The 24,212-nt window shown below is 42.2% G+C and overlaps 2 protein-coding genes across 4 annotated transcripts in view; one reads left to right on the plus strand and one right to left on the minus strand.

Moving 5' to 3' along the window:
• The first annotated feature begins 48 nt into the window (after positions 1 to 48).
• Positions 49 to 8,585, plus strand: PSMC2 (proteasome 26S subunit, ATPase 2). The gene is made up of 12 exons (XM_068189629.1): positions 49 to 206; positions 2,054 to 2,091; positions 3,240 to 3,321; positions 4,205 to 4,304; positions 4,624 to 4,755; positions 5,388 to 5,460; positions 5,605 to 5,700; positions 5,959 to 6,123; positions 6,642 to 6,729; positions 7,369 to 7,571; positions 8,128 to 8,224; positions 8,319 to 8,585. Exons 1-12 carry the CDS (start codon positions 137 to 139, stop codon positions 8,474 to 8,476), a joined length of 1,302 nt encoding a protein of 433 aa, XP_068045730.1. The 5' UTR covers positions 49 to 136; the 3' UTR covers positions 8,477 to 8,585.
• A 2,000-nt stretch (positions 8,586 to 10,585) lies between these two features.
• Positions 10,586 to 24,212, minus strand: part of SLC26A5 (solute carrier family 26 member 5) — a 32,728-nt gene continuing 19,101 nt past the window's right edge. For 2 of the 3 annotated variants that reach the window (XM_068189620.1, XM_068189622.1), the window contains 12 exons: positions 22,945 to 23,027; positions 22,703 to 22,850; positions 20,865 to 20,978; positions 20,462 to 20,539; positions 18,932 to 19,027; positions 18,051 to 18,157; positions 16,827 to 16,896; positions 15,343 to 15,435; positions 14,311 to 14,433; positions 13,228 to 13,434; positions 12,929 to 12,983; positions 10,586 to 12,384 (listed from right to left, as the gene is read on the minus strand). In XM_068189620.1, coding sequence (XP_068045721.1) covers positions 12,242 to 12,384; positions 12,929 to 12,983; positions 13,228 to 13,434; positions 14,311 to 14,433; positions 15,343 to 15,435; positions 16,827 to 16,896; positions 18,051 to 18,157; positions 18,932 to 19,027; positions 20,462 to 20,539; positions 20,865 to 20,978; positions 22,703 to 22,850; positions 22,945 to 23,027 — 1,317 coding nt within the window. In that variant the 3' untranslated portion in view covers positions 10,586 to 12,241. The remainder of the gene's footprint in view (positions 12,385 to 12,928; positions 12,984 to 13,227; positions 13,435 to 14,310; positions 14,434 to 15,342; positions 15,436 to 16,826; positions 16,897 to 18,050; positions 18,158 to 18,931; positions 19,028 to 20,461; positions 20,540 to 20,864; positions 20,979 to 22,702; positions 22,851 to 22,944; positions 23,028 to 24,212) is intronic. The other variant, XM_068189621.1, reaches the window with a different exon arrangement.

Genomic DNA, 24,212 nt, shown 5'->3' on the forward strand with positions numbered 1-24,212 from the left:
CCGGCGGCGCCGCGCGGAACTCTCGGAGGCGGCCGCGGCGCCGGGGGGAAGGAGTTGCCTGCGCGCGGGCCGCGGTGCACCCTGGTTTGTGTTCCGGGCGGAAGCGGCGCGGTGCTGCGTAAGGCGGGCGGGCGCGATGCCGGATTACCTGGGAGCCGACCAGAGGAAAACCAAGGAGGAGGAGAAGGAGGACAAACCCATCCGCGGTGAGGGCCGGCGGCGAGGACGGTCTCCGAGCAGCGCCCGGGGCGGGAGTGGGGCGGCGCCGCCCGCGGCCATGTCGGTGCCAGGAGCGGCGGGGCTGGAGGGACGGCGGGGGAAAGGGACTAAAAAGGACTCAAGATGTCTCTCGTGTGCGCTTTGGCGCTGCGGCCGCCGCCCCGGCAGTGTCCCCCATCCCGGCCCGGAGCCCGGGCCCGGGCCGTGCCGCCGCTGGCCGGGATGGAAGCGGGGCCGGCCGGGCCCCTCGCAGAGCCGGCTGCGAGGGCCGAGCCGGGCAGTGCCGAGCGGCAGCGGGCCCGGCCCGGCCCGCGGGGCTGCCCCGACCCGGCCCGGCCCGCGGGGTGCGGAGCGAGCACCGCGTGCGGCTGGGCCGGGGGAGCGGCGAGATCCTCAGGGGAGGAATGGACCATCCGCCTTTGAAGTCTTGTTCTCTTACAAAAGGTTCCTAAAATGTCGAATTTCCTCATCGCGAGAGGAAAAAAAAAAAAGCCTTTTGTGCTTTAGTACTTATTTCTGTACTTGAAGTGTCCAACAAAACGTGGTACAATGATGCTACGGCTCCTGGAAGGAGGCTGTGGTGAGGTGAGGGCCGGTCTCCTCTGCCGTGCCCGCAGTGAGAGAAATCGAGGAAATGGCCTGAAGGTGAGAAGGGGAGACTCACATTAGGTATTAGAAACAAAATTTTCGCAGTTCGGGTGGTCAGACATTGCAGTAGGTTGCCCAGGGAGGGGGAGTCACCATCCCTGGAGGAGTTCAAGAGGTGTCTGGATCTGGGTGATGTGGGTGATGAGGTTCCGGGGTCACAGGGCTGGGTTGATGGTTGGACTGGATGATCATGGAAGTCTCTTCCAGCCCCGATTCCGTGATAATTTCTTTCTTTTGCCGGGGGCAGCGCTGCAGAGCTGCCCGAGTGCTGCCGCTGTCATTCGCAATTCCGGGGAATTGGTGCCGGCACAGTGTGAAAGTTGCCGGTTGTCCCTCATGTTTTAACTTACTGTGGCTTTTTATTTCGTATTAGTAAATATTTAATAAAGCATCTGGAAGCACAAGCAGTGCAAAATGTAATCAGTGATCGACTTTGAACTATTCCCATTCAAGAAAGATTTCTAAATTATAGCAACGGAGTGTTCAGTAGCTATAAAAAACAATCGATGGGGTGGTACAAATTGTCAGGAAAGAAGTACAGATCAACACAGAAGGTCTTCATAATCCTGCAGAACACGTGCTGCTCCCAGATCACCAATACTGTGTGGTTTGGGCTCCATCTGTCTTAAAAAGAGTGGAATTAGACAAGAGAGCAAACAGGGATGGGAAGGGAGAGGGGCTGTTGAAAGTCTGTTAAATGGCAAGTGATGTGGGAGTGGTGTGGCAGAGTGACACTAGCAGAGGTGTATTTTTCTTAGTTAATGGAGAGGGGTCACTGGAGCCACCTCTCTGCAGAGACATTGCTAGTGGGAAGTGGTGACATTTTTTCATTGATGCTGTCTTGAACATCTAGAAACAAAAAGTTAAAAATATGAAGTTGTGATATTTTCCATGCCATTCTTGAGCAGTCATAGGCTGGGAAACTACTCTGAGTGAAGCAGAGTTGAAGTGGCTTGCTTGCTATGAGCACTGAGTGATGCAGGTTTCTGGACTGAAGAGAGTAGCTGGAGACCCTGTTTCATTTTTCTTGCATATCTGATGCTCTTTTGTTCCACTTTGTTACAGTGAAAAGTGGAAACTCAAAAGAATCTCTCCAAAATACATGTTTTGATCTTTTAGAAACAGAATTAATACTGCTGGCTTTGTTTTCAGACCTGGAAGCTAAGTCTCTCCTGTCTTGTTTCAGCTCTTGATGAAGGAGATATTGCCTTGCTGAAAACATACGTAAGTAACGCACACATGTGGGAGTGCTAAAGACACAAAGCAGTTCCTGTGGGGAGTACAGTGCAGGAGTGGAGGGGTGTCCACTTAGCAGGCAGAGAGTAACTCTGCTTCTCCTAGTGCTTTTCTCTCCTGCCAAAATCTTCCCTCCCTTTTCACCTTGCAATGAGATGCAGCCTGCAACACTAAAAATAATCCTGGGTTTGTTAACTTGGAAGTAATTAAGTGTTTGTTTCTCTGTTTTTGTTTTGTATCTCATCGTTGATTGCCATGGGGGTCTAACAGCCAAGGCTTGACTAGGGCTTTTTCACTGGCCAGTTTTCTTGGTTTATACAAAAAATTATTTTAAGACCCCCCCTCCTGCCACCAAATTGACTTGTTTTTAGCTATCATGTTAAAAGAACATAATGTTGGGAGGCACTTTTCACAGACAATAAGGCTTAAAATGCCAATCTACCCTTTGCACTGGGAAGTACAGGTCTTGAAAGATGGAACTTGCAGCTTAAGTATGTTTGACAGAAGTCTGAATTTTGTTGACACCAAGACTCCTTTACAAAGCTCTGAAACACAGCTGGTACCCACTGCAGCTTCTTTTTTTGTTGTCAGTGGTCTACAAAGGAGATATTGTACAACTAATCCAGGTCTGAATCTGCCTATGTTAGGCAGATCTAGATCAAAAAAAGTATTTTATCACAAGCAAGAATTCTGATTTGGTTCCTGGTCCTTCTGCTGTCCTCTGTGGATGATGGAAAGGTTAGGTGAGGCAGTTAAAGCACTTGTACAGATGGTTTTCAGAAAGAATATTCCAAATTCTCTGTATATATGATTTTACTAAGACTTTTTTAAACTATAGGAGAAAGAGCTTGAAAAAGTAAGGCTGAACAGGTTTAAAAGAAAAACAAATTATTCAAGTTTAAAAACGTGGAAAATTTCCACCTTCCCAGATGGTCAGTTGTGTGTGGCTGCTCTTCACTTTTTTAAGCAGAAATATTGTTACTGGAAGTGAAGTCTGTCTTTTTTGGCCGTCATCAATGGTTGGCTGTTGTACCAAGACAGTCTGTTGAACATCTTGATGGGCAGCAGCTCTTGTCATTTTTTCCTAAACATGAGATAATTTGACTTATGAAACCCACATGATACTCCTTTTCCAGGGCCAGAGCACGTACTCAAGGCAGATCAAGCAAGTAGAAGATGATATTCAACAACTGCTTAAGAAAATCAATGAGCTCACTGGTATGTTTTTGTCATAGAAAGCTTTCAACAGAGGAGCCACAGATACCAAAACAAGTGTTGTAAGAAGCTGATTTTGGACAACTTCTGCATTGTTTTTTAGTTGTTATTTTTCTCAAAAGAATACAGTTCTTTATTTGGTAGCGTGAGATTTTTGCTTGTTAGGATGATTTTTTTTTTTCAACTGGGCAGGGCTAATCTGTACATCCGATTTTGTAATTTTGTACTTTAACACATTTTCAATCAAAACTTTATTTTTTATATAAAATGGTGGCATGAAACAAATGCCCCTTTCTGACACCAGATAATGAAGTACGGATAACAATAACAGTTAATCTGTTTCCTAATTTTTCTTTCACTGATGTACCTTTTTTTGCTCAGTTGCTAATCCTGCAGTGGCTCTCAGTTCTGCCAAGAAGACCAAAATTTCTCTTGTAAAATAATCTTGATTCTTTTAAATACATAATGGAGATGGTACTTGTTATAGGCATGTTTTGGAAGATTTATGGGGTTTTTCATCTGTGTGAATCCCTTCATTTCTGATACTTTGCACTGGAGCTCAGTGAAAACACTCGAGAGTTTCACTCCTTTAGTGAAATGTAGATATCCACTATCAATGCTCTGTCCTGCTGTAATCATCCCCACACTGCAAAATTGCCTGGGAGGGTGGCCAGGCTGGGATTTGAATGTTCAGCTGGCACAGTCATGTAGGCTCTTTCCTTAGGAAACTTGTTTTTTAGGAAATCCATCAAAGATACGTGTGTGTGTTGTTTTGGAGGTCTCTCAAAAAGCTTCCTGCAGGGTTATCTCAAAGGTTTTGGTGTGGGAAGGATGGCTGACATCCCAGTTAGCTGTTTCCTCCTCAGCTTGTTTGTGCTGCATGCAGGAATCAAGGAATCCGACACCGGCTTGGCTCCTCCTGCCCTTTGGGATCTGGCTGCAGATAAACAAACTCTCCAAAGTGAGCAACCATTGCAAGTTGCAAGGTAGGAGCACTCTTACCCTTCCAGCAGAGCTCCATAGTGTTAAAAATCTGATTTATAGCTTACGTGTGGACTTCTTTTAAAACACAAAGTCCATGTTGTGCATATTGAAAGTGCTTTTTACCACTGAATCATAAAGGAACTGTGATTATGTGTGATGTATTTCCTACTTGTACTTATTTCTGCAGTTGTTGGTGCTGTAACAGTGTAATCACAAGTACAACAGGTATTCTGGTGTATTTGGAAAATGTGACTGTTGATGCTTATGCTTAGCAAACAGTTTGTGTGCAGTTTGTCAGGTGCAATTGTGTTTGTGTGTTAGGTGCACAAAGATTATCAATGCAGACTCTGAGGATCCCAAGTACATTATCAATGTCAAGCAATTTGCCAAGTTCGTGGTGGATCTCAGTGACCAGGTGGCACCTACTGACATAGAAGAAGGCATGAGAGTTGGGTATGCAAAATCTCTCTGTTCTTGTGAGTCTTCTTACAGACTGAAGCTTTCTCTGAGTTATCTCATGTTGTAGTTGGACAGGTCAACAAGCCTTCATTTCTAGTTTTTGCAGTGGTTGAAATTACACCACTACTGTCTTTTGGATGACAGAAACTCACCTGCATGCTCTGCTGGAATCTTGTTTTGATGTTATTTTGACAAAAATTGGCAAAACCCATGTGTTAATGGACAGAAACCTTTCAGTTCAGGCCCTGGTAGCCCCAGCTTTCAGGGAGCCTGTGTAGGCTCTTTCTTTGGCACTTTGAGGTTAACTCAAAGCAGCCGGGAAATGTTCACTGAGGACGTAAAACCTGTTACTTTAAGAGTCAATATTTTGCCTGTTTGCTCTGTGGGATATTTTGAAATTTAATTTTCAAAATACTTTGGAATTAATAGTTTTGGAAACCTTTAACATTTTCTGCAGAAAGAATTCCAGTATCTAGCCCACCTGACTATTAGCTTTCAGGGCTGGGCTGTCTTGATGCCAGAGAAAAGAACAGTTCAAGAATTCAGCTTCTCATTTACAGAGTTGTTTCAACATAACACTTTACTTAACCAGTGTTAAAATAATAGTCTTTATGCTTCATCACCAGGGTGGACAGAAACAAGTACCAAATCCATATCCCCTTGCCTCCAAAGATTGATCCCACAGTCACCATGATGCAAGTGAGAGTTGCTTTTACTTACTTTGACGTGGCTTTATCTTGGAATTGTGATTCCTTTCGCTGGATTTTGTGGTGGGCTGTTGAAAGCCCGTAGAGATTTGCAGCAGCAGGCTGGTAACTGCTCACTCACCTCTTTTTTGTGCAGGTAGAAGAAAAACCTGATGTCACTTACAGTGATGTTGGTGGCTGTAAAGAGCAGATTGAAAAGCTGAGAGAGGTGGTTGAAACCCCTCTGCTTCATGTAAGTAACCTCCAGATTGAAGCTTCTGTTATTTTGGAAGTATTCTGATCATCTGTGAGCATCTGAAAAAGCAAGAAAAGACAATGTTACTGAGTGTGAACAGTTTAATGAAAAGAAGTCAGGTTTTACCAAGTGAAATCCAGCCCAGCCTTGTTTACATTGCTCTTCATTAATGATTTCCTTGATTTGCATATATGCTTTGATGCACATAATCTTTAATTTGTACATAACCTTGCCTTCTGGCTCCCTTTCTTACAGCCTGAAAGATTTGTGAACCTTGGAATTGAGCCCCCCAAAGGAGTGCTTTTGTTTGGGCCACCTGGCACAGGCAAAACCCTCTGTGCCCGTGCAGTGGCTAACAGGACTGATGCCTGCTTCATCAGAGTGATTGGATCTGAGCTGGTGCAGAAATATGTGGGAGAGGTAAGAGCAAGTTACCTGATGGACTGTGGAGGGGTTTGGAGATTTCCCTTGTGGGTACCAGACACCACAGTGGGGGCGAGGGATGGATGTACTTGAAAGCTGCAGGTGCAGGGGGTAGGAGCTATCAGACAAATCACTGCAGGTCAGGCAGTGGTGACATGACCTCAGCTTTGCTGTCACTTATGAGAGGGATTTTGCAGTACAGAGTTCAGTCTGCAGTACAGGAGGATTCCGGAATTAGGATTCTGCTCCCAACTCTGCCACTTATTTTTCAGTTGGCCCTGAGGTAAATTACTTCATCTGTACTTCTCAGTTTAAGAGCAGTAATTTTTCTCTCCTTTATAAATTACTTTAAGCTTTATATTTGTCCCATTATATATATGAACAAATAAAGAGTGTTTTTGCATTGGAAACTTAGAAGTAGTTGGAAGCATGAAAAGTTTGATTTTGATAGTTTTCCTTTAATGTGCCTAAAATCTCTAACAAAATCTTAATTTTTTTTTTTTTTTTGCTTTCAGGGAGCTCGAATGGTTCGTGAACTGTTTGAAATGGCCAGAACTAAAAAAGCTTGCCTTATATTCTTTGATGAGATTGATGCCATTGGAGGTATGTTTGTAATAGCTACAGTTCTAATCTCATGTGAGAGCTTCCAGGTTTTCTTGTAGTTCTGTATCTGGATTGATGCGTTGCAAGAAAAGTGCTTGTAAATACTGAGTTAGCAAAACTACTCCCGGCACACCCTGTGTCCAGGAAGCTGTCAGGAAGTGGTTTATATAGCGCAGATGGGAAGCCATTTTTGCACATTTGGAACACCCAGATTATTCAAACTTTAGTGAAGAACCTCTGTATTTTGTTTGCAAAAAAGTACTGTTAACTTAAACCCCCTTCAGCTTCTGGACTCCACCCAATGTCCTTGTTACTTCCTGAACATTATTATTTTTTCTCAAAAGGAAAGTCCTTTAGAAGTAGAACAGTTCTTACATAGATAGGGAAGAAGGATGATTTTGGTTGAGGGAAGGGCAAAACAAACAAAACTACATGGGTAAATTCCAGCAGCTTGGCCAGTTGTTAGGTAGGGAGATAGAGGCCCTTTTGTACTCAGGACCTTTTTAACTCATCACAAATACTTGTATGCACTTTAAAATAATTTTCCCAGGTGTCCTGTGTTGCAGCCACTGTGACACCTCTGTGTCCATGGCTTGGAGCTGCCTCTCCCTCTGTGAAACTCGTGTATCTCCTCTCCAGGTGCTCGTTTTGATGACGGAGCTGGGGGTGACAACGAGGTGCAGCGCACCATGCTGGAGCTCATCAACCAGCTGGATGGGTTTGACCCCCGGGGCAACATCAAAGTGCTGATGGCCACAAACAGACCCGACACTCTGGACCCAGCACTGATGAGGCCTGGCAGGCTGGACAGGAAGATAGAGTTTAGCCTGCCTGATCTTGAGGTGAGAACTCTTATTTCACTGCCAAATGTGTTCTGATAGCAGAGCATTTCTTACATTAGGCCATCATTGTCTGGAAGTTTATGAGAATCAGCAAATGCAGCACTCTTAAATTATGTGAAACTACATGGAAGTATGGGGGATTAAAGATGTACCAAAGGTTTTTCCACACTGCATGGATTCCATCCTGGCCGAGAAGCCATGGTAAGCAGCTGTAATCACTGTATGTTCCTGCCTCAACAGAGAAAAAAATCCTTTAACCAGATCCACAGTTTAGTTCAGAAGCTGGAATTAGTTTTGTTTGGCTCTTCTGAGAGAGATTTTTTGAGGTACTTCTATAATGAAAGCCCTTTTTAAAGTTATTTTCTTACTTTAAGTAAGTGTTACTAAGTGTCATGGACACTTAGACATTCCAGTCCAGACATGGGAAAACCATAGTTGGGCAGCAAATACAAGATGTATTTTCTATTTGCCTGTGCTGTGGAGGCAGACAGCTGCAGGCTGGATTCATCACCTCTTTCATGACATGAACACCTCTGTCCTCCTCCCTTTCCTTCAGGGGCGAACTCACATCTTCAAGATCCACGCTCGTTCGATGAGTGTGGAGAGGGACATCAGATTTGAGCTGCTGGCTCGGCTGTGTCCCAACAGCACAGGTAAGCTGAATGTATTTATTTCTTTCCTTAGTTCAGTGTGTGCTCCGTGTCCCCTGGCAGTCGGTGCTGAGTTGTTTATCCCTGTCTCTCCCAGGCGCTGAGATCCGCAGTGTCTGCACGGAGGCAGGAATGTTCGCTATCCGAGCGCGCCGGAAAATCGCCACCGAGAAGGACTTCCTGGAGGCAGTGAACAAAGTCATCAAATCGTACGCGAAGTTCAGCGCTACCCCCCGCTACATGACCTACAACTAATACCTGGGAAGATTCTTCCTGTTCCCCCGAAACTTTCTGTGGAACAGAAATCCAAGTGTAGTGATTCGTGTTTTGTTCTTGGAAGCTAGAAATAAATGGAGTGTTCAAACAGTAGGTGTGTGTTCACTGTGAGTATTTTACTCCTGTGGATTGTTGCTGCTGTTGGGAAAAGATCTCAGTGAAGTTACAGCAGCATGGCCTAAGCCACAGATAATTTTAAATCAGATACCTGGGCAATGTCAGACATCACAAGTTCAGATGTCTGGTCACCATCTACACCCCAGAACTTGAATCTGAGCCATAGAGGTGCTAGAAGACCCCTGAGTGACTCCAGTGTTTCTGGGTGTGCTGACAAGTGCTTGTGTGTCCCAAGAAAACAGGAGCTGCCATGGGCAGGCACTTGTGGTGGTCTGAGTCACTGCCCAGCTAAGGGAAAACATGAAGGGACATTTTTTCCCTCCCTTGGTGAATGCTCTGGTACTATCACAACTTGGCTTTTTTATCTTCAGTGGTTTTTCTATCCCTTTTGCTGAGATTCTTTGTTGTGTCTTACAAAATATTAAATGGGTCAAGGAGGAGGAAGGTGATTTCTTAGTGCTAAGGGACGGAAAATTCCTTTTCCTTGCTCCTGCTGTGAAGTTTGACATCAGTCTGGTAGTGAGCACTTTGATACATTGTATGACTTGTCTGAGATGCTACTGCTGCACACAGGATAACCATGACAGGGTCCTGGTGCTCCGTGGCTGAGCGGTGGCTGGGAGTTGTTGGCCACAGGCAGCCTTGAAAGGTTAATCCTCATTCATCTGACATGTTCCTGTAGAGCTGGGTGTGCTCAAGAAAAAAAAAAAAAAAAAACAAAACAGCCTTCCTTTTCCTTTTCTTTCCCGTGTTGCATTAAAGCAGCTTCAGGGGAAGAGCTGGAAGCGGTTAAAGAAATACCTGAGGGAAAAAAAATGCTTTTGGGAGCTGCTTTGTCTAGGAAGTGGGAGTTTTATTGACAGTTGTATCAAAATGAGACCCGTCAATTTATCAAGCTTAAATTATGAAGCCACTTCTATTTTATTTTTGAAATAGGAAGTGTGTGCAATAGGGAGGGCATGCAGCCAGGGGCTGGGTTAGGGTTCTGATTGGTGTCAGTATCTTTTGATATGGAAACTTGGGCAAATTCAATACTTGGCTGTCATTTCTCAATACTTGGCTGTCATTTCAGGAAGACCATTTTAGGGAGGGATGCAAGTTTATTGGTGGGACAGAATGTTTCTCATTTTCAGATAGCAGCACTGCAGCATCTCTATTTACCAGGAGCAGCAGTTGAAATCAAGTGTAGCTTTTACTTGAGAAGGGTAAGTGAAGCATGGAGAAAGAGTTTGGATCTTACCAGGTATTCTGAATTATCATGAGTGCTCTTGCAAAAAAAGGAGGGGAAAGGAACATGACCCTGCTTATAAGGAGGTACTGAGCCAGATTTAGGCCATACAGTGCCATCTGCTGTGGTGGGGCTTCAGCAGCAGGCGCGAGGCTCCCCTGTCCCTGCAGAGAAACTGCAGCCCTGTTACAAGGTCAAAGGACCTGGGGTTGTTTATTCTGGCACTGACAAGCCTAAGATAGGATTTCAGATAGTGGTCTGTTAATTGGTGCAGGGAAGAAGAAGTGGGTTCCCTTTTTAGGGGCTGGCTCAGGCTGCCAGGGGGAAGCAGTGCTTCAGCTAGTGGCAGCAAAATACAGGAAGAGATGAGCAAAAGCTGCTGAAAATTTTGTTCTATGGGATGAGTTACCAGCACTGCTGGGGGGTTGCAGGAGCACTTGTTCTGCGTGGTCTGGGATGTGGGACTTTCTTGGGCAAAGGTTTTCAGTCCAGCATTTCAGCAGCTCCCTGGGAAGTGCATCTGCTTCTACCACAGTGGGAGATCCAGCTTTAGTTGTCCCTGTGAGGCCTGAAATGGAGAGGTTTCATGGGGGTGACAGGAGTGAGGAGCAGGAACCAGCACAGCAGGGAAGACCTGCCTGGAGGTGGAAACCTCTCTTGTTCCCTCCCTTGGCATCAGACACTTGTATCTGGGGTTCTCAGCCTGTCCCTCATACAGAGTCTCACCAAGACAAAGTGGAAAATTTTGACAAGTGACATCACTTTATTTTGGAAGTTGACAGGATTTAAATGTGAACTCAAGAGACTAGAGAGTTAAAAACTGAAGCTGCAACAAGTAGAAAAATATACTGTAAGTAGATACAAAGGCTTGTTGAACTAGTTAACATTATAAAATTTACCAAAAGTTGTTTAAATAAGCACACACAATGTCTTCATATGCATGCACTTCATCCTTTGAACTCCAACTAAGCAGCAATTTCTGATGCAGAAAGCTTCCCATCCTTATGGGCAGGGGAGTCTGAGGAAGTAAAGTATCTTCCCCAACTTCCCTGGTCCCTGGAAACAGTTTACCTGAAGCAAGCCCTAAATGTAACAGAGCCTGAAATAAAATATTGCATTCTGTGACCAGAGGTGAGGAAGGTGTCTGAATTCCTTATGCACAGGACCTGTGATTTGAGGGTACTGAGCAAAAAATGTCACTGATGCCCCCCTTCCCCTGTGCGGTCAAAATAACCTACAGAGAAACACTTTCAGGTTCCTGCCTCTGCTGAGCTTCACACTGACTGTTGTGAGGGAAACAGGGGCATTGAAGATTTCTTTTGCATGATTTCCACGGTTTTCACCTCACACCTGGAGTGAGGCAGTACTGCAGTGGCCAGGCTGACAACAGAAAAAGAAACCCCACGCTACTGTTTCTTTTAAAAACCCAAACATATACCATTTTTGAGTTGTATTGAACACTATTACTCAAAGCACTTAAAAGCTGTGGCAGAAGCAGCACTACTGGGAGGAAGATGGGCAACAGAAAAGTACCTTTTTTTCTTTTTTTGGACCATTGAGACTTCAGACCTTGCTTAAATTTTCATTCCAGCTTAAGAGACTGCATACAGGGCATCAGTTCTTAACTTAAATAGGCTTAATTCCTGTCTTAAACCAGTTTTGTCTTCAAACTTTGAAGCTAAATTAAGTTTAGCTTAAAATCAGCTGTGTTCTTTTCTAGAAAGCCTAACCAAGTTTTGTCAGTGAAAGTACCATACTGATAACGTAATAATCAAACAGTGAGTTTCTGACTTGAAGTTCACTTAGAGCAGAAATGAAGAATTGGGTATAGCTGAGACAGGTTAGGTATTTAAAAAAAAATAACTCTACCATCCAGGTTTAAAAACAGCAGCAGCTAAATGCCATCAGTATGAATTCATTAATTCAGCTGGTAGAGTATTATAAATTGTATGAATCTGTTGTATGCAGATGTTGACATCAGGCTTTAAAAGTAATCTAAGAAAGTTATTTAAAGACACTGGTACAGTGTATTGCACTTGCAGAACAGTTACCTCCTGCAAGATCCCACTTGCAGTGAGTTAAAGTGCCCATTTTCTCAACAGGAATAGGAATGTCACCTTGTCCACTACATTATGATTGCAGCAGAATACACTGAATTTTCTTTTTTTGCATAATTTTGTGCTTGTGTATTATTGGAAGGCTATACCCTGATTGAAGGAAAAAAATTCAAGAGCATGAAGGCTTCCATTACCTTATCTACTTTTCCTACAAAAAATAAGCACCACCCCATACCCGTAGATACAAACAGCCTCAGGCTCTCTTCAAACTGTGCAAATTAACTACTCAGAAAGAATCTCCATCAGCATAAATCTGGCTCCCATTCTGCTCAATGCCACTCTTCAAAGGTCGGAGTCAGCCTGTGCAGCAGACCCATCTTTCACTTGGCAAGCAAGGACGGCATCGTGAATACTGTGAAACAGCAACTCTCTTGTTATGCTTTTATCAAAAAAATTCAGTCTTGTCAGCTCATTCATAACGGGGCCTACAAAACAAAACCCAAACATGGCATCAGCACATGCACTTAAGTACAAAGATGGAAGACAATGGCATCCCAGGAAGAAGATGAGAAATTGTTCTTTTACTTGTTGTTACTAAAAAAATTGAAATAGTCAAGTGCATCACATGCTACTTCTACTCCAAGCCTATGCAGACATAGACAGAAGCCTATTCTTGGCAGAAGATGTTACAATCCCAAGTATTGGACATTGAAACATTTCAGGCTTTTTTCCTCATTACATTACCACTACGATTTCAAGATACTAAGTTCAGTGTGGCATTCACAACTCGCCAGCTGAAGAAATGGGAGCGGGATCCAGTCCTCACAAAGCCCGTTTCATCAGTGCTCCACTTTCACTAAAGTTAGGGCTCTAATGCATATGGGCTTGCTTTTCCTCAAATCCAATTTTATGTGAAGTGCTGATACTACTGAGGCACTACTGGCAGCAGGAAGTTCGGGAGCAGAGGGAAGGAGATAAAACACAATCTCTCCCATAAAGCTCACAAAAAAAAAAAAAATCTCAACTCACCACTACAGCTGGCAATGCAGACACATACACCAACTTCTTTGTATTCTTTTATAATCTACAACAGAGATAAGCTGAAGTTAAATGCAGGTAATACATCATCATACACATCACAGTTCTGGAAGCCAAATACTGTGAAAGCTGCAGAGTACACATTCCCCAGTATTCAGCTAAAACTTACACAATTAAACCTGTGATTAGGTGAGATATGGATTGTTTCTGAGCAGGCAGTTATGTCTCATGCTTATTAGGTATCTGAAAAGTTTTCTGTGGGTTTTTCTAGGAAAAAAACCCCTACTTACTGATTTTAGTGTTTTGGCTCCAACTGAATCCACAAAGTTCACCGGGGTGAAATCCAGAATTAAAGAGTGAATACTTGATTTGGGCTCCACAAAATGTTCATGCTCATCAGGAGACATGTCTTGTACACTGGAATCTGCAAATTTTCCATTCACAGGTAAGTCATCACTTGCTATCTCATGTTTTACACTTGCTTCTACGTCGTTAGTCTGGGAGAGAAGATGAATAAAGCTTAAAGGCAATCAATGCTTTTTCAATGTAAATCCCTTTGCTCCCCTCATCCATGTTCTTTAAGTCTTTAAAAGTTGACAAGCTCCTGGTCACTACAGAAACTGGCTTGACATGCACACACACTTCCATATCTTGTGTATATCAAGGTTTGTTCTCTTATGCCCAGTCTTTTAACAGTCACACAAAAGCAGCTTAAAGCTGTTATCTCAAGTCTGAATTACCCATTTCCTTCAAACACTGACACCTGTTCATCTTTACTGACACATTTTTACTCCATTTCCTTGTCTCATCCCTGGCTGATTCCATCAAGAAATATATATTCAAAATAAAGAACAGCAATTGGGCTCTCAAGTTAGGCCCTGTTTAGATTTCCCATGGTAAAATCACACACCATCTCCCACCATGGTGGTGAATTTAAATATGCATAAAAGTACAAGCATGTCTCAAATAACCCTTCTCAGTGTATCTGGGCCGTGCCAGGATTAGCAGAGGGGATGGCACCTTCTTGTTATGGGAGCTGCTGATTAGAATTCATTTATTATATATTATTCCTACATTATTATTCCAAGTGTGTGGGGAGGGGCGGAGTCTCTCTGATTTCTGCCAACACCACTGGTGAGACAGCATGACAGCGTGGAGAGTTTCTGTGCTACTCTGTGCTACCTGAATGCAATCAGGGTCCAACACAATTATCCACAATTATCCAGTTAACCACTGATCCTTATACTGTTGCTTCAGCCACCTGTCCCCACTGCACAGCATTTTCTCCCTAAGCAGCACACCTTGTATGAAACACAAGAGTGGTAACACCTGAAAGCAGCCTGTAAGCTGATAAAGCAGAGGTAAATATTTACCGAAGAGCTCACGAGCTTCAGCACAGCTTTCTTTCTGTGCTCATTTGCTGCCTTTATCTCTCTGGCATGGCGCTTCTGGGCTTTTCTCCTTGCTTTTAATAAGGCACCAGGGTCCACTCCAGTCTGTCAGGAGAAGAAAGTATGATCAGAGGAGATTCAGCTTGTTAGGATGGCACTGGAGTATCAATTTGCACTGAATTAACCACTGCCATAAATTTAAACAAGAAGCCTGCATTTTCCAGCTTCCCTTGGTAGGGGTGAAAACAGAGTAAAGAAGGAATCATCTTGGCAAGCACTGTGTTAACAAGATGAGGGAAAGATGCATCTCATTCTTTTCTCGAAATCAGAGAGTGTCGTGTTTCAACCAAGTGCTGATTAGAGTGCAGACAGCAAAGGGGAGAGAAGTGCTTTTGGGCAATAATCACCAGTATCTCTTGCTTTGTGAGGGCAAGTACCACCCACCTGTTTTGTTTAAGACTCGCCATGGGAGCTACAGAAAAATGTTTCAGAAGTTAGTACAGGCGCAGTTGTCACTGGATCAGGTGGTTGTGCTGTTGCCACTGCCACCCAGTGACAGCACGGGTGACACAGGCAGTGAGGCACGCCCTGCGTGCAGGTCGCCTATTGCCCATGAGAGGCACTAAATGCCCACGGTATTCCACAGTCTTTCACTCCAGTAAAGTTAGTTACCCAACAAGGAAACTTTTATTCCCATTTTGTTTTCAGCTCAGCAACTAGCTTCCTGCTGAAAAAAAAAGGTTTGACCAGTCTGTGCTCTGCACCCACCACTTTCCATTCATGAGCAGTCAGTATGAAGCAACACTTCGTTTACACCCTCCCACCATGTTGTTGCTTCCTAAGATAATTTGTAGCTGGCTGGAGCATCACCTCTCATATTTTACAGATCACCAGGGGCCGCAGGCTGAGAAACACTGTGCTAAGGGCTACACTACAGGAGCTGAAAGACAAGCATGTTTCAGAAGCAAGTTTGAATTTTCAGGAAACAGACATTAAAGAATTTACTTTACTCACCTTTTTCTTCAGTGCCCTTGTATATGACTCACTATTAGCAAAATAAAGAGATGTATTGGCTTGAAATATTTTGATTCCAGGATATTCTTTAACCTAAGGAAAACATTGGATGTGAACAGTTAAACAGAATAAAAGCCCTTGTGTAATCATAAGACACATGAACATGCAGCAGTGCAACAGCCAAGCCTGGATGGCTCTCAGCATGTGCCAGATAAAGATGGTTGGCACTGTTGTGAGCAAAGGCAACCAGGAGATTAGAACCTCCCCCTTTCCCAGTGTAACACTGCACACTATCAATGCCTGGTAACATTTCTCCTTCTATATTACACCAAAATGTACAGCCATAAAAATTAAATATTTGCAGTTCTTTCATGTTGCTATTTGCAGCTGATATTACCATGAGGAAATCATGCACTCTTAGAATTGCTTCCTTTTAGCCTCCCTTTCAACAGGCATAATAACTTATTTCCCTCTTTCTCTCTTTTTCTTTCTTGACTCCCCAGGAACCAAGAAAACCAACCTTTCAAATATTTGGTTTTATCCAGACCTTCAGACAGGTCTTGATATTCACTTCTCTCCCTTACTTAAAATGCAGTCATCTCTAAACAGGCTGAACTGTGACATTTTGCATGCAAATGACCTGGCCAGCAGCAGAGACCCAACCTGCCATATGCTGCCAACCCCACCTGGACCCCAGAGGAAATGCTGACTGCATTCAGTGTAACAGGAACAGAGACTCCTCTCCTTTGCTTACAGATATAAATGTGAGCACTCATACTCCTGCTTTGCATATTTAAAGCAGAACTGCACAATCTATTTCCATAGGTTTTTACAGACTGGTTCCTCAGTAAAGGACAATGTAACTTTCATAGCAGCATCTCTGAGAACATAGCAGACAGTGCAGAAAACTGTAGCTGCTGTTTGGGAATAAATACAGCATGTTTATATCCACCACACTGACAAAATGTAATGCTTTCATCAACTTTTAGTTGAACAAAATGGCATTTATGAGAAGCTAAGTGCATGGTGATCAATTGTGCCATTAATCACATATATTTAATGAGCAGGAGATGGGTGGGATGCTGTTTTGAACAGTTTGTGCATATCTGAAGAACATACAAGTTTGGATCCTGGGTTCCATGGATTCCATGCACTACAGACACACAAATGAAGAAGGTGGGCTGGTATGCACTTGTTTACATAGCAGGTTTAGCACTGGTATTCTGAAACACTGGGCCAATGGAGCTAGTATAAAAGTACTTCTGATCACTGCCTGGTGAAATGTACGTGCAGTACAAAGAACTCGCAATTTGAACAAAGCAACTTTTACTACTAAACCCAAATTTATTTCTTTCCTTTCAATACAGGTGAATGCTCAGCAGCCAGCACTGCATGTGCAGTGTGGAAGGACAAAGCAGCAAATTGCCACAGCTGTCTTTGCTCCACTGAATGAAACTCCTCAATGCAGAAGAACATGTTCCTACCTCTTCGTACTCTTCCACATCACAGTAGATATCAGTGTTAGGAATCTGACCAAGGATTCTGTATTCAGGGCTAGAGAAAAAGGAAACAAATATTTCTGTATTCTCACTTATAAAGTGGAAAAGTGAGTGTTTAACACAGACTGAAACTTGTTTTAAATGGTCATTCTGCAGGGCCTGTCTGGTACAGGATTATGTAAACAAGATCAAATGCAGTGAGCAGTTTATGGCAGAACACAATTAAAAGAAAGTTGTTTCTGTCAGTGCAAAATCAATTTACAAGCTTAGCGCTGAAATGTTGTCATTTTCTGAAAAGCATGAGTCAAAACATGCAAAAGTACAGGGCAAATTCTCTGTTACCCCAGGACAATCATCAAGTGGTGCAACTCTATTGACTGTCCTGCAAATATGCAAGCTCATACTGACAGAAAACATGCTGCAATTTTGAAGAGCCACTCTGCTCTCAGGACAATGCCTAAGCAGATGAATATTCCCAACTCACAAGAACTGTGACAGCAGAGTACATTACTGTTCTGTTTGCAAGAATAAAACTGTATAGAGATTATACTTTTTTATGCAGAGTGGAAATCTCACAATTTGCTTTCACTCCAATGCAGACAGAACCAAAACTTTTACACAGTTTCCACCGGTCTCAGACTTTGAGCCCGGAATATGCCAATCCTACGCACACATGCAAGAAATCATTTCAATGTAGATCTGGAAAGCTTCACAGTAAGAACTGTCACTTTGAATGGGGAGAAGTGACTTGAAAACTAGAACAGCCACTGTATTTTACAAATTAGAACTTTCTTTTAAAATACCTAAGCATTCATCCCATGATAACCTGACACAACCTCACCTCAGCTTGTCTGTGACAATTAGTGCACACAAAAAGCAATCATGTACTGAAACGGGCAGAAAGAAGATTTAAAGTTCTAAATGCTAAGCATTAAAAGAAATAAACAAGATTAACCACTATGTGAAATGAAAAATCTTCTGTTTATTACTGAGAGTAAAAGTTCATGCCCTCTAAAAATTTTATTCTCAGAAAAAGAAAATGTGAACCCTGGATCAGAGCCAAAGGGCATGACCCATATTAGGAAGAAAGTTCCATTCAGCATGCAGTTGAAGAGGGTGGGATGGACTTCTGTTTATTTTCACCCCTTAAGCAAGCAAAACCACATAGAAGATCAGCAAACATTAGTTTTGATAAAGAAGAAATCTGACCTTTGTGTTCTGTAAATAACGGTTATCATTGCAAATGTTACTGCAGTAAGCAAACCATAGTCTAGTCCCAGGAAGAGAGAAGCCACAAAAGATGCCATCCAGATAGCCTAAAACAAAAAAAAAGGTGTGAATTATTCTGCATCCTCTTTCCTGTTAACAACAAAAAAAACAGCAGAACCCAACCTCAAAACCTATGTATCATTTCTGATCAGGAATAGGCTCTAATGTAACCCACCATGATGCAGACGGGAATTGCCTTAACTTTTCAGAAGGGCATAAAAGCTCAAGGCACTCTAACATATGGCAAACTGTCACATATTAATTAATGCCTTAAGTCCTGTTCTCCAAGGAATCTTGTTCTACCATCATCAGACTCCAAATAACTTAAAAAAAAAAAAAAAAAAAAAAAAAAAGGCTTGCAAGTAGCTCTAACTCAGTTCCATCAGCCAGTTCATCCAGGAGAGAAATGACACCAAAATGTTGCCTCCAATACACTCTAGCTCTGGCCCACTCCAGCCAGATTTATGGTTTGTTTTAAAAGACAGCAAATACCTTCAAGTGGTTTTCTTTGTTACTCTGTTTTGAAATTCTTCTCAGACATTCCCACAGCCTTCAGGGCAGTTTCTATAGTAAAGCTGCCAGAGCTTTTGCCTTTACTGCAACCAAACTACTTCTGACCTGAGTTATAAGATTGTTGAGCAACAACAAAAATATTCTTGTCTCTAACAGATCACTCTCCCAGGGTACTTACAGCTCCCTGACTCATGTTCACCTGAAACACAACGCTAATTTGTAATTCCTTGGTAAGTTTCTATGCCATTTTGGGGATAGCAACAAATTTAGTATAGTAAAGTATATGCACTGAGCTGTGCAATACTCACCAGCTCGATCTTACTGGTTCTCCAGAAGTGCATGACATCTCCAAACTGTTTAAGCATTCCCTTCAGGTTCACCATGACAATTGCAGCTAGCACTGTCTAAGAACATTACAGAAATGCCATTTTCAGCAGCAAAATAAACCCAATGCCAAGTAAGAACTACAAAGAATCACAAATAACTACTTCTGTGCTTTATAACTGATATAAGTCCACTGAACAGATGTTCTATTAAAAAAGCCACAACTTTTCAGGTAGTTCAGTGGACGTGTGCTTTTACTGCAGCTGCAGAATTGGCAAACCAGTTCAGTTCAGTTTGATTTACTCTTTCTGAGCAAGAGTAATCACATGCTCCTACACTTCATGCTGCTACACTTACAGTGCCTGAAGCAGTAGACTACAATCTCAAATTCATGTTTCTCTACAACATACTGAAACAATTCCTGCAACACTCATATGGTTGTAAACCAAGGTCCAACTCCTATAACAAGAAACAGGAATTGTGTATCATCCTTTGCACATCACCAGAAACAGTTTTTTTTAAAAGTCAGAAATATACTTTTTCACATAAATATATTTTTATACAAATAAGTATAAACTGCAGCAAACCCAACTCATTATACTGAGCCATTAACCAGCCCCAGCCTTCTACTAGCCAAGCTGTGACCTTCTTTTAACCTTTTAACTTCAACCCAGAATTCCTATGCTGCAATCAAATGTGGCCAGCAGGACCAGGGCAGTGATTGTCCCCCTGGACTCGGCACTGGTGAGGCCACACCTCAATCCTGTGCTTGGTTGTGGGCCCCTCAGTACAAGAAGCACACTGAGGTGCTGGAGAGAGTCCAGAGAAGGGCAACAGAGCTGGGGAAGGGTCTGGAGCACGAGTCTGATGGGGAGCAACTGAGGGTGTTTAGTCTGGAGAAGAGGGGGCTCAGGGGTGTGACCTTATCACTCTCCATGCCTGAGAGGAGGTTGTGGCCAGGTGAGGATTGGACTCTTCTTGCAAAATAAAATGTGACAGAATGACAGGAAATTGCCTCAAGTTGTGCCAGGGGAGGTTTAGATTGGATGTGAGGAAAGGTTTCTTCATGGAAGTGTTTGTCAAGAATCAGAACAGCCTACCCAGGAAGTGGTTGAGTCACCATCCCTGGAGATATTTAAAGCGAGTAGATGTGGCACCTGGGGACATGATTCAGTGGTGGGCTTGGCAGTGCTGAGTTAACAGCTGAACTCAATGATCTTAAAGGTCTTTTCCAACCTAAACAGTTCTAAAGCAGAATTGCTTGAAGGTATTCTTATGTTCTAAAGATAGAGTCCAGGATATCCAATACTAAAAACAATAAAAAAAAATCATGCTGAATAGTTAAAAACATTATTTATTTCTAGGCTAAATTACAGCAAAAATGCATACAAAATTTAAAGGTTTCTGGATCAAAGCCTGTCATTTACAAACCCTCTCACAAGCTCAAGTTTTAGCAATACTCATGGGCCTCTGTTCACAGTCAATGCAATGCCTAATATGCAAAACTCCCTTACCAGTGGAAGTGGTTCAAAAAGGTATCCAATAGCCACAATTACCAACAGAACCATAACTGCAGAGAGTGTACCTGCAATCTGAACAAAAAAAAAAAAACAAAAAAACAACCAGTGATCATTCAGAAGTGTTCCCAAGGGGAACTATTACTGATTAGCTAATTCCTTGTGCTTTCAACAAGGCTGGTTGTTCACGTGACTTTTGATTCCTTCCATTCAGTTCACCCATTTTGCCTATCATGCCACTTTCTGTCCTGACCCAGTCTGGATTTCAAACATGGGAAACTCCAGTTAATTCTTCTGGCTCAGGCAGAGAAATATAGCCATCTAGATAAGTTTCAGACTTTAGTTTTGGAGCGCCAAAGAGTAAACTTTGTTTGGCTCAGGATTTGGGTATTCTACATACCTGAGTTTTTCCACCAGTGCTCTCCTGGACAAGACTCCGAGACATTGAGCATGTGATTGAAATGGTTTGGAAAAATGACCCCACAGAGTTGCATATTCCCAAGGCAATAAGTTCCTGTGTTAAACAATAGAGCAAAGAAAGCCAAATATACACTTGTACTTAGCAGTGGTACCAAGCTGGAACTAGCCACAGATATTAACAACCACATCTTATTTACACTGCTTTCTAGCAACTTCATTGTAGAGAATAAACAACCTAATTGTAGCTTATACTTGTAGTTCTCACACAAGCACAAGCTAATGCATGTAAAGTCATCTGTTAAATAAAGTCTCTGATGAAATGCTGCAGACATTTCCTATCCCTAAATGTTACAAGAATTAATCAGACTGAAAATGAAAATGAATGACAACACTGCTTGTTTTAAGAATTTCTTCATCTTGGGGATAATTCGAATTTTAACCCTGAATATATACAAAAAAATGTTTTCTCATGCAAACACCTTTCTTTGCTTCCCACCCAATGTGTTTAAAACCATGAGCAGCCCTGCCTGTGTTTCCATGAGTAGTAATCCATGCTGTACATGAAAAAAACAATGAGTGTCTGCTGCTTCCTCAGGAAGATCCCACATGAAAACTGCTCCCATGAGTGAGGTCAGGAGCTCCATCTACCTCTCTACTGCATTTCTGATGCCTAAGAAATGATTTGCTTATAATGAAGCATCCCCAAACTACTCTGCATCTTGTTATTTGTAACAGAGTGATCTGATACATTTCCAATAGTTCTCAATGAGTTTTTCTCTTTGTGTTCATACAATCCTTTTAGGATTCATTTAAACACTTGGCATGCACTGCTACTGTGACAAGGAGTGCTACACTTTAACATCCAGGTGAAGTAGCATCTGGCACCTCCTGAGGAAAATATTTAGATACTTAACTCGGGTTAGTGAAGATTATATTTAAGGTAAATAGAGCCAATTACATTCATGCAGCTACAGATTTGTCTTCTTCTCTCTTTGCATAACAGAGTACAATGACATGAAGGATGAGATTCACCTGCCCAGATGTAAAACTCTGTAGGTAAACTTCATTACTTTCAGAGAAAGGCAATAATTTTGATAAGGGGGGGAACAGCTGATCTGTGCTGTGTCAGATGTGTGCTGTAGGAGATGTGTTGCAGCACAGGAACTCTGCCTCCCTTGACACCACAATGCTATCGACCAATAATCCAATTGAAGTTTTGATTCCAAACTGTGCAGGGAAGGTCAGAGTAGGTGAGGAGGACTTATCATTTTAATTTTAGGGAGTCCTAAACACAATCCTTATCACTCAAATCATGCTCAGAATGCTAAGCACAGATAGGGTCAATTGCTGCCCCAGAAAATGACAAGTTGCCCACGTGCAATGGGTGTGAATAAAAAGAAAATATATAACATAATTGGAATTTTTAAACTCTAGACAAGAGTTATTTGACACATAAGGTACTGTATTTATCACATGGGACCTCTATGCTTTGTTCTATTACAGAAAGCAGAGAAAATGTACTGTTCATCAGGACAGTATGGTCAAGTAATGTCTGTCCCAAAAATTAATAGTAATGCGTATTTCCAAGTATATCAGAAGTAGGCTTCTAAAAGGAAGCTAAAAGTGAAACTGGTTATTTAAATACAGCCAGAAGAAGAACTTATACTAATACCTGGCCTTTAAATATGTAGGCTGCCAAAAATCTGGCTTGATTCCACTATTGAAAAACCCTCATTTTTGCCAATATCACACTCTACTTTAACGATGTAACAAAGGTGCTACTGAGAATTTTCAACAAAGCAACCCCGCTACTTTTACCTGATTCCCATCGATGGTGTAACCATGTTTAAGGGCAAAGATCTTGGCCATTGACACAGCCATTGAAAATCCAACCACTGCTATTGCTACTGCATCCACAAATATTGCTGGGATTAGATGAATCTCAGGAACTGCTGGTGCACGTAACCTTGGAGATGAAATTATTATTTATAAATTAATATGACAAGAACTAGACGCAATACAGAAAAGGCACAGTCTTAATAAGAATGTATCATCCCTACCCTTGAGGAATATTCCCAACAACATCCACTTTGTATGACTTATTCAGATTCATTCCAGCTGAAACTCCTGTGCCAATAATGACCTAAAAATCCACAAACGCATTTGTAAACATTATCTAAAAAGAGATAAAGCCACTTGAAGAGATATAAAGGTTAGCTGACTATGATTTATAAACACAAGGAATTACATTTATATGTCAATCAGTTTTCTATGAGTTGGGGGCTAAAAAAGCAGAGAAAAAGGAGGAAGCATCATGATTTTCCCTTCATCGTGTCAAACTCATCCTGATTTTATAGTTTTTTTGCAAATAGTTAAATGGAACACGCTATGATATGATATGAATCACTCAAATTCCCTTTGCCTAATTTGCTCAGGCGAATTATTGTATTGGAAAAATCAAATGCAAGGACACTCCTTCCTGTGTGCCCTGGCTTATTGGCATGTGCACAGCCTGTTACCTGTAAAGAGAACTGATGCAACAGCAAAGAAAGGAACATTGTTTTGCTATTGCCTATCAAAAAATACCCTATTACACCATCTCTCTCACCTCTCATCAGCATCCCTTTTCTTTTTTCCTTCCATCTAGACTGTGCCCATACCTTCAATTATTCCCTTTCTTGACTCATTATGTGCAGGTTTTTTGAGAGCTGTAGTAATCCAAGAACTCATTTTTAAATCAAATCACTTTTAAAGACAAAAGGTTGTTTGAGCTGTAGGCTTTGTGTGTAGTAAGACAGTCTGCTTTACACAGGTATTTTAGAATAGTCATTTGAAACAGAATCAGTACTGCAGCCAGTTATCAATCTCAGAAGCAGAGAAAGGAAAAAGTATGAAGTCCTGATGGTTCCTGCTCTTCTTTCTGCTACTGCATTTCAAAAAGCAAGCAAGCCCTGCAGAACCTCTTAACAGGCATCTGTAAGCACCTTCCTTCAGGAAAGTGTTCTGAGGTCTTGGACTCCATGTGGGAAATGTCACTCTTGGACTCCAAGTGGGAATGCCACTTAAGACACTCTGCATTGCCTTGCAGGGAATCAGTCAGGTGCCCAAACTCCTGGATAGAGAGGGTTTTACAACACATATATATCTATCCATTGCTATAGGGGACTGGGCATGTTTAAGTTGTTTTTCAATTCTTCTTTGTGACTTTATGTTCTCCATATGGGCATTCCAGTTCAATTTTAAGAGAATCCAAAACTTCAATTGGATCAATTGAATTATGCTCAATGGAAGTTACTCTCAAACTCAGAAAGATAAGATAGAACATGAG

Source organism: Anomalospiza imberbis, chromosome 5 (assembly GCF_031753505.1).
Source record: "Anomalospiza imberbis isolate Cuckoo-Finch-1a 21T00152 chromosome 5, ASM3175350v1, whole genome shotgun sequence".
In the NCBI taxonomy this organism is placed as follows: domain Eukaryota; kingdom Metazoa; phylum Chordata; class Aves; order Passeriformes; family Viduidae; genus Anomalospiza; species Anomalospiza imberbis.

Coding starts and splice junctions, on each gene's coding strand:
- PSMC2 (XM_068189629.1), top strand. CDS start 137: ATGCCGGATTACCTGGGAGCCGACCAGAGGAAAACCAAGGAGGAGGAG. Junction 4,756..5,387: donor GAAGAAGGCATGAGAGTTGG/GTATGCAAAATC, acceptor CTTCATCACCAG/GGTGGACAGAAACAAGTACC. Junction 7,572..8,127: donor TTAGCCTGCCTGATCTTGAG/GTGAGAACTCTT, acceptor CCTTTCCTTCAG/GGGCGAACTCACATCTTCAA.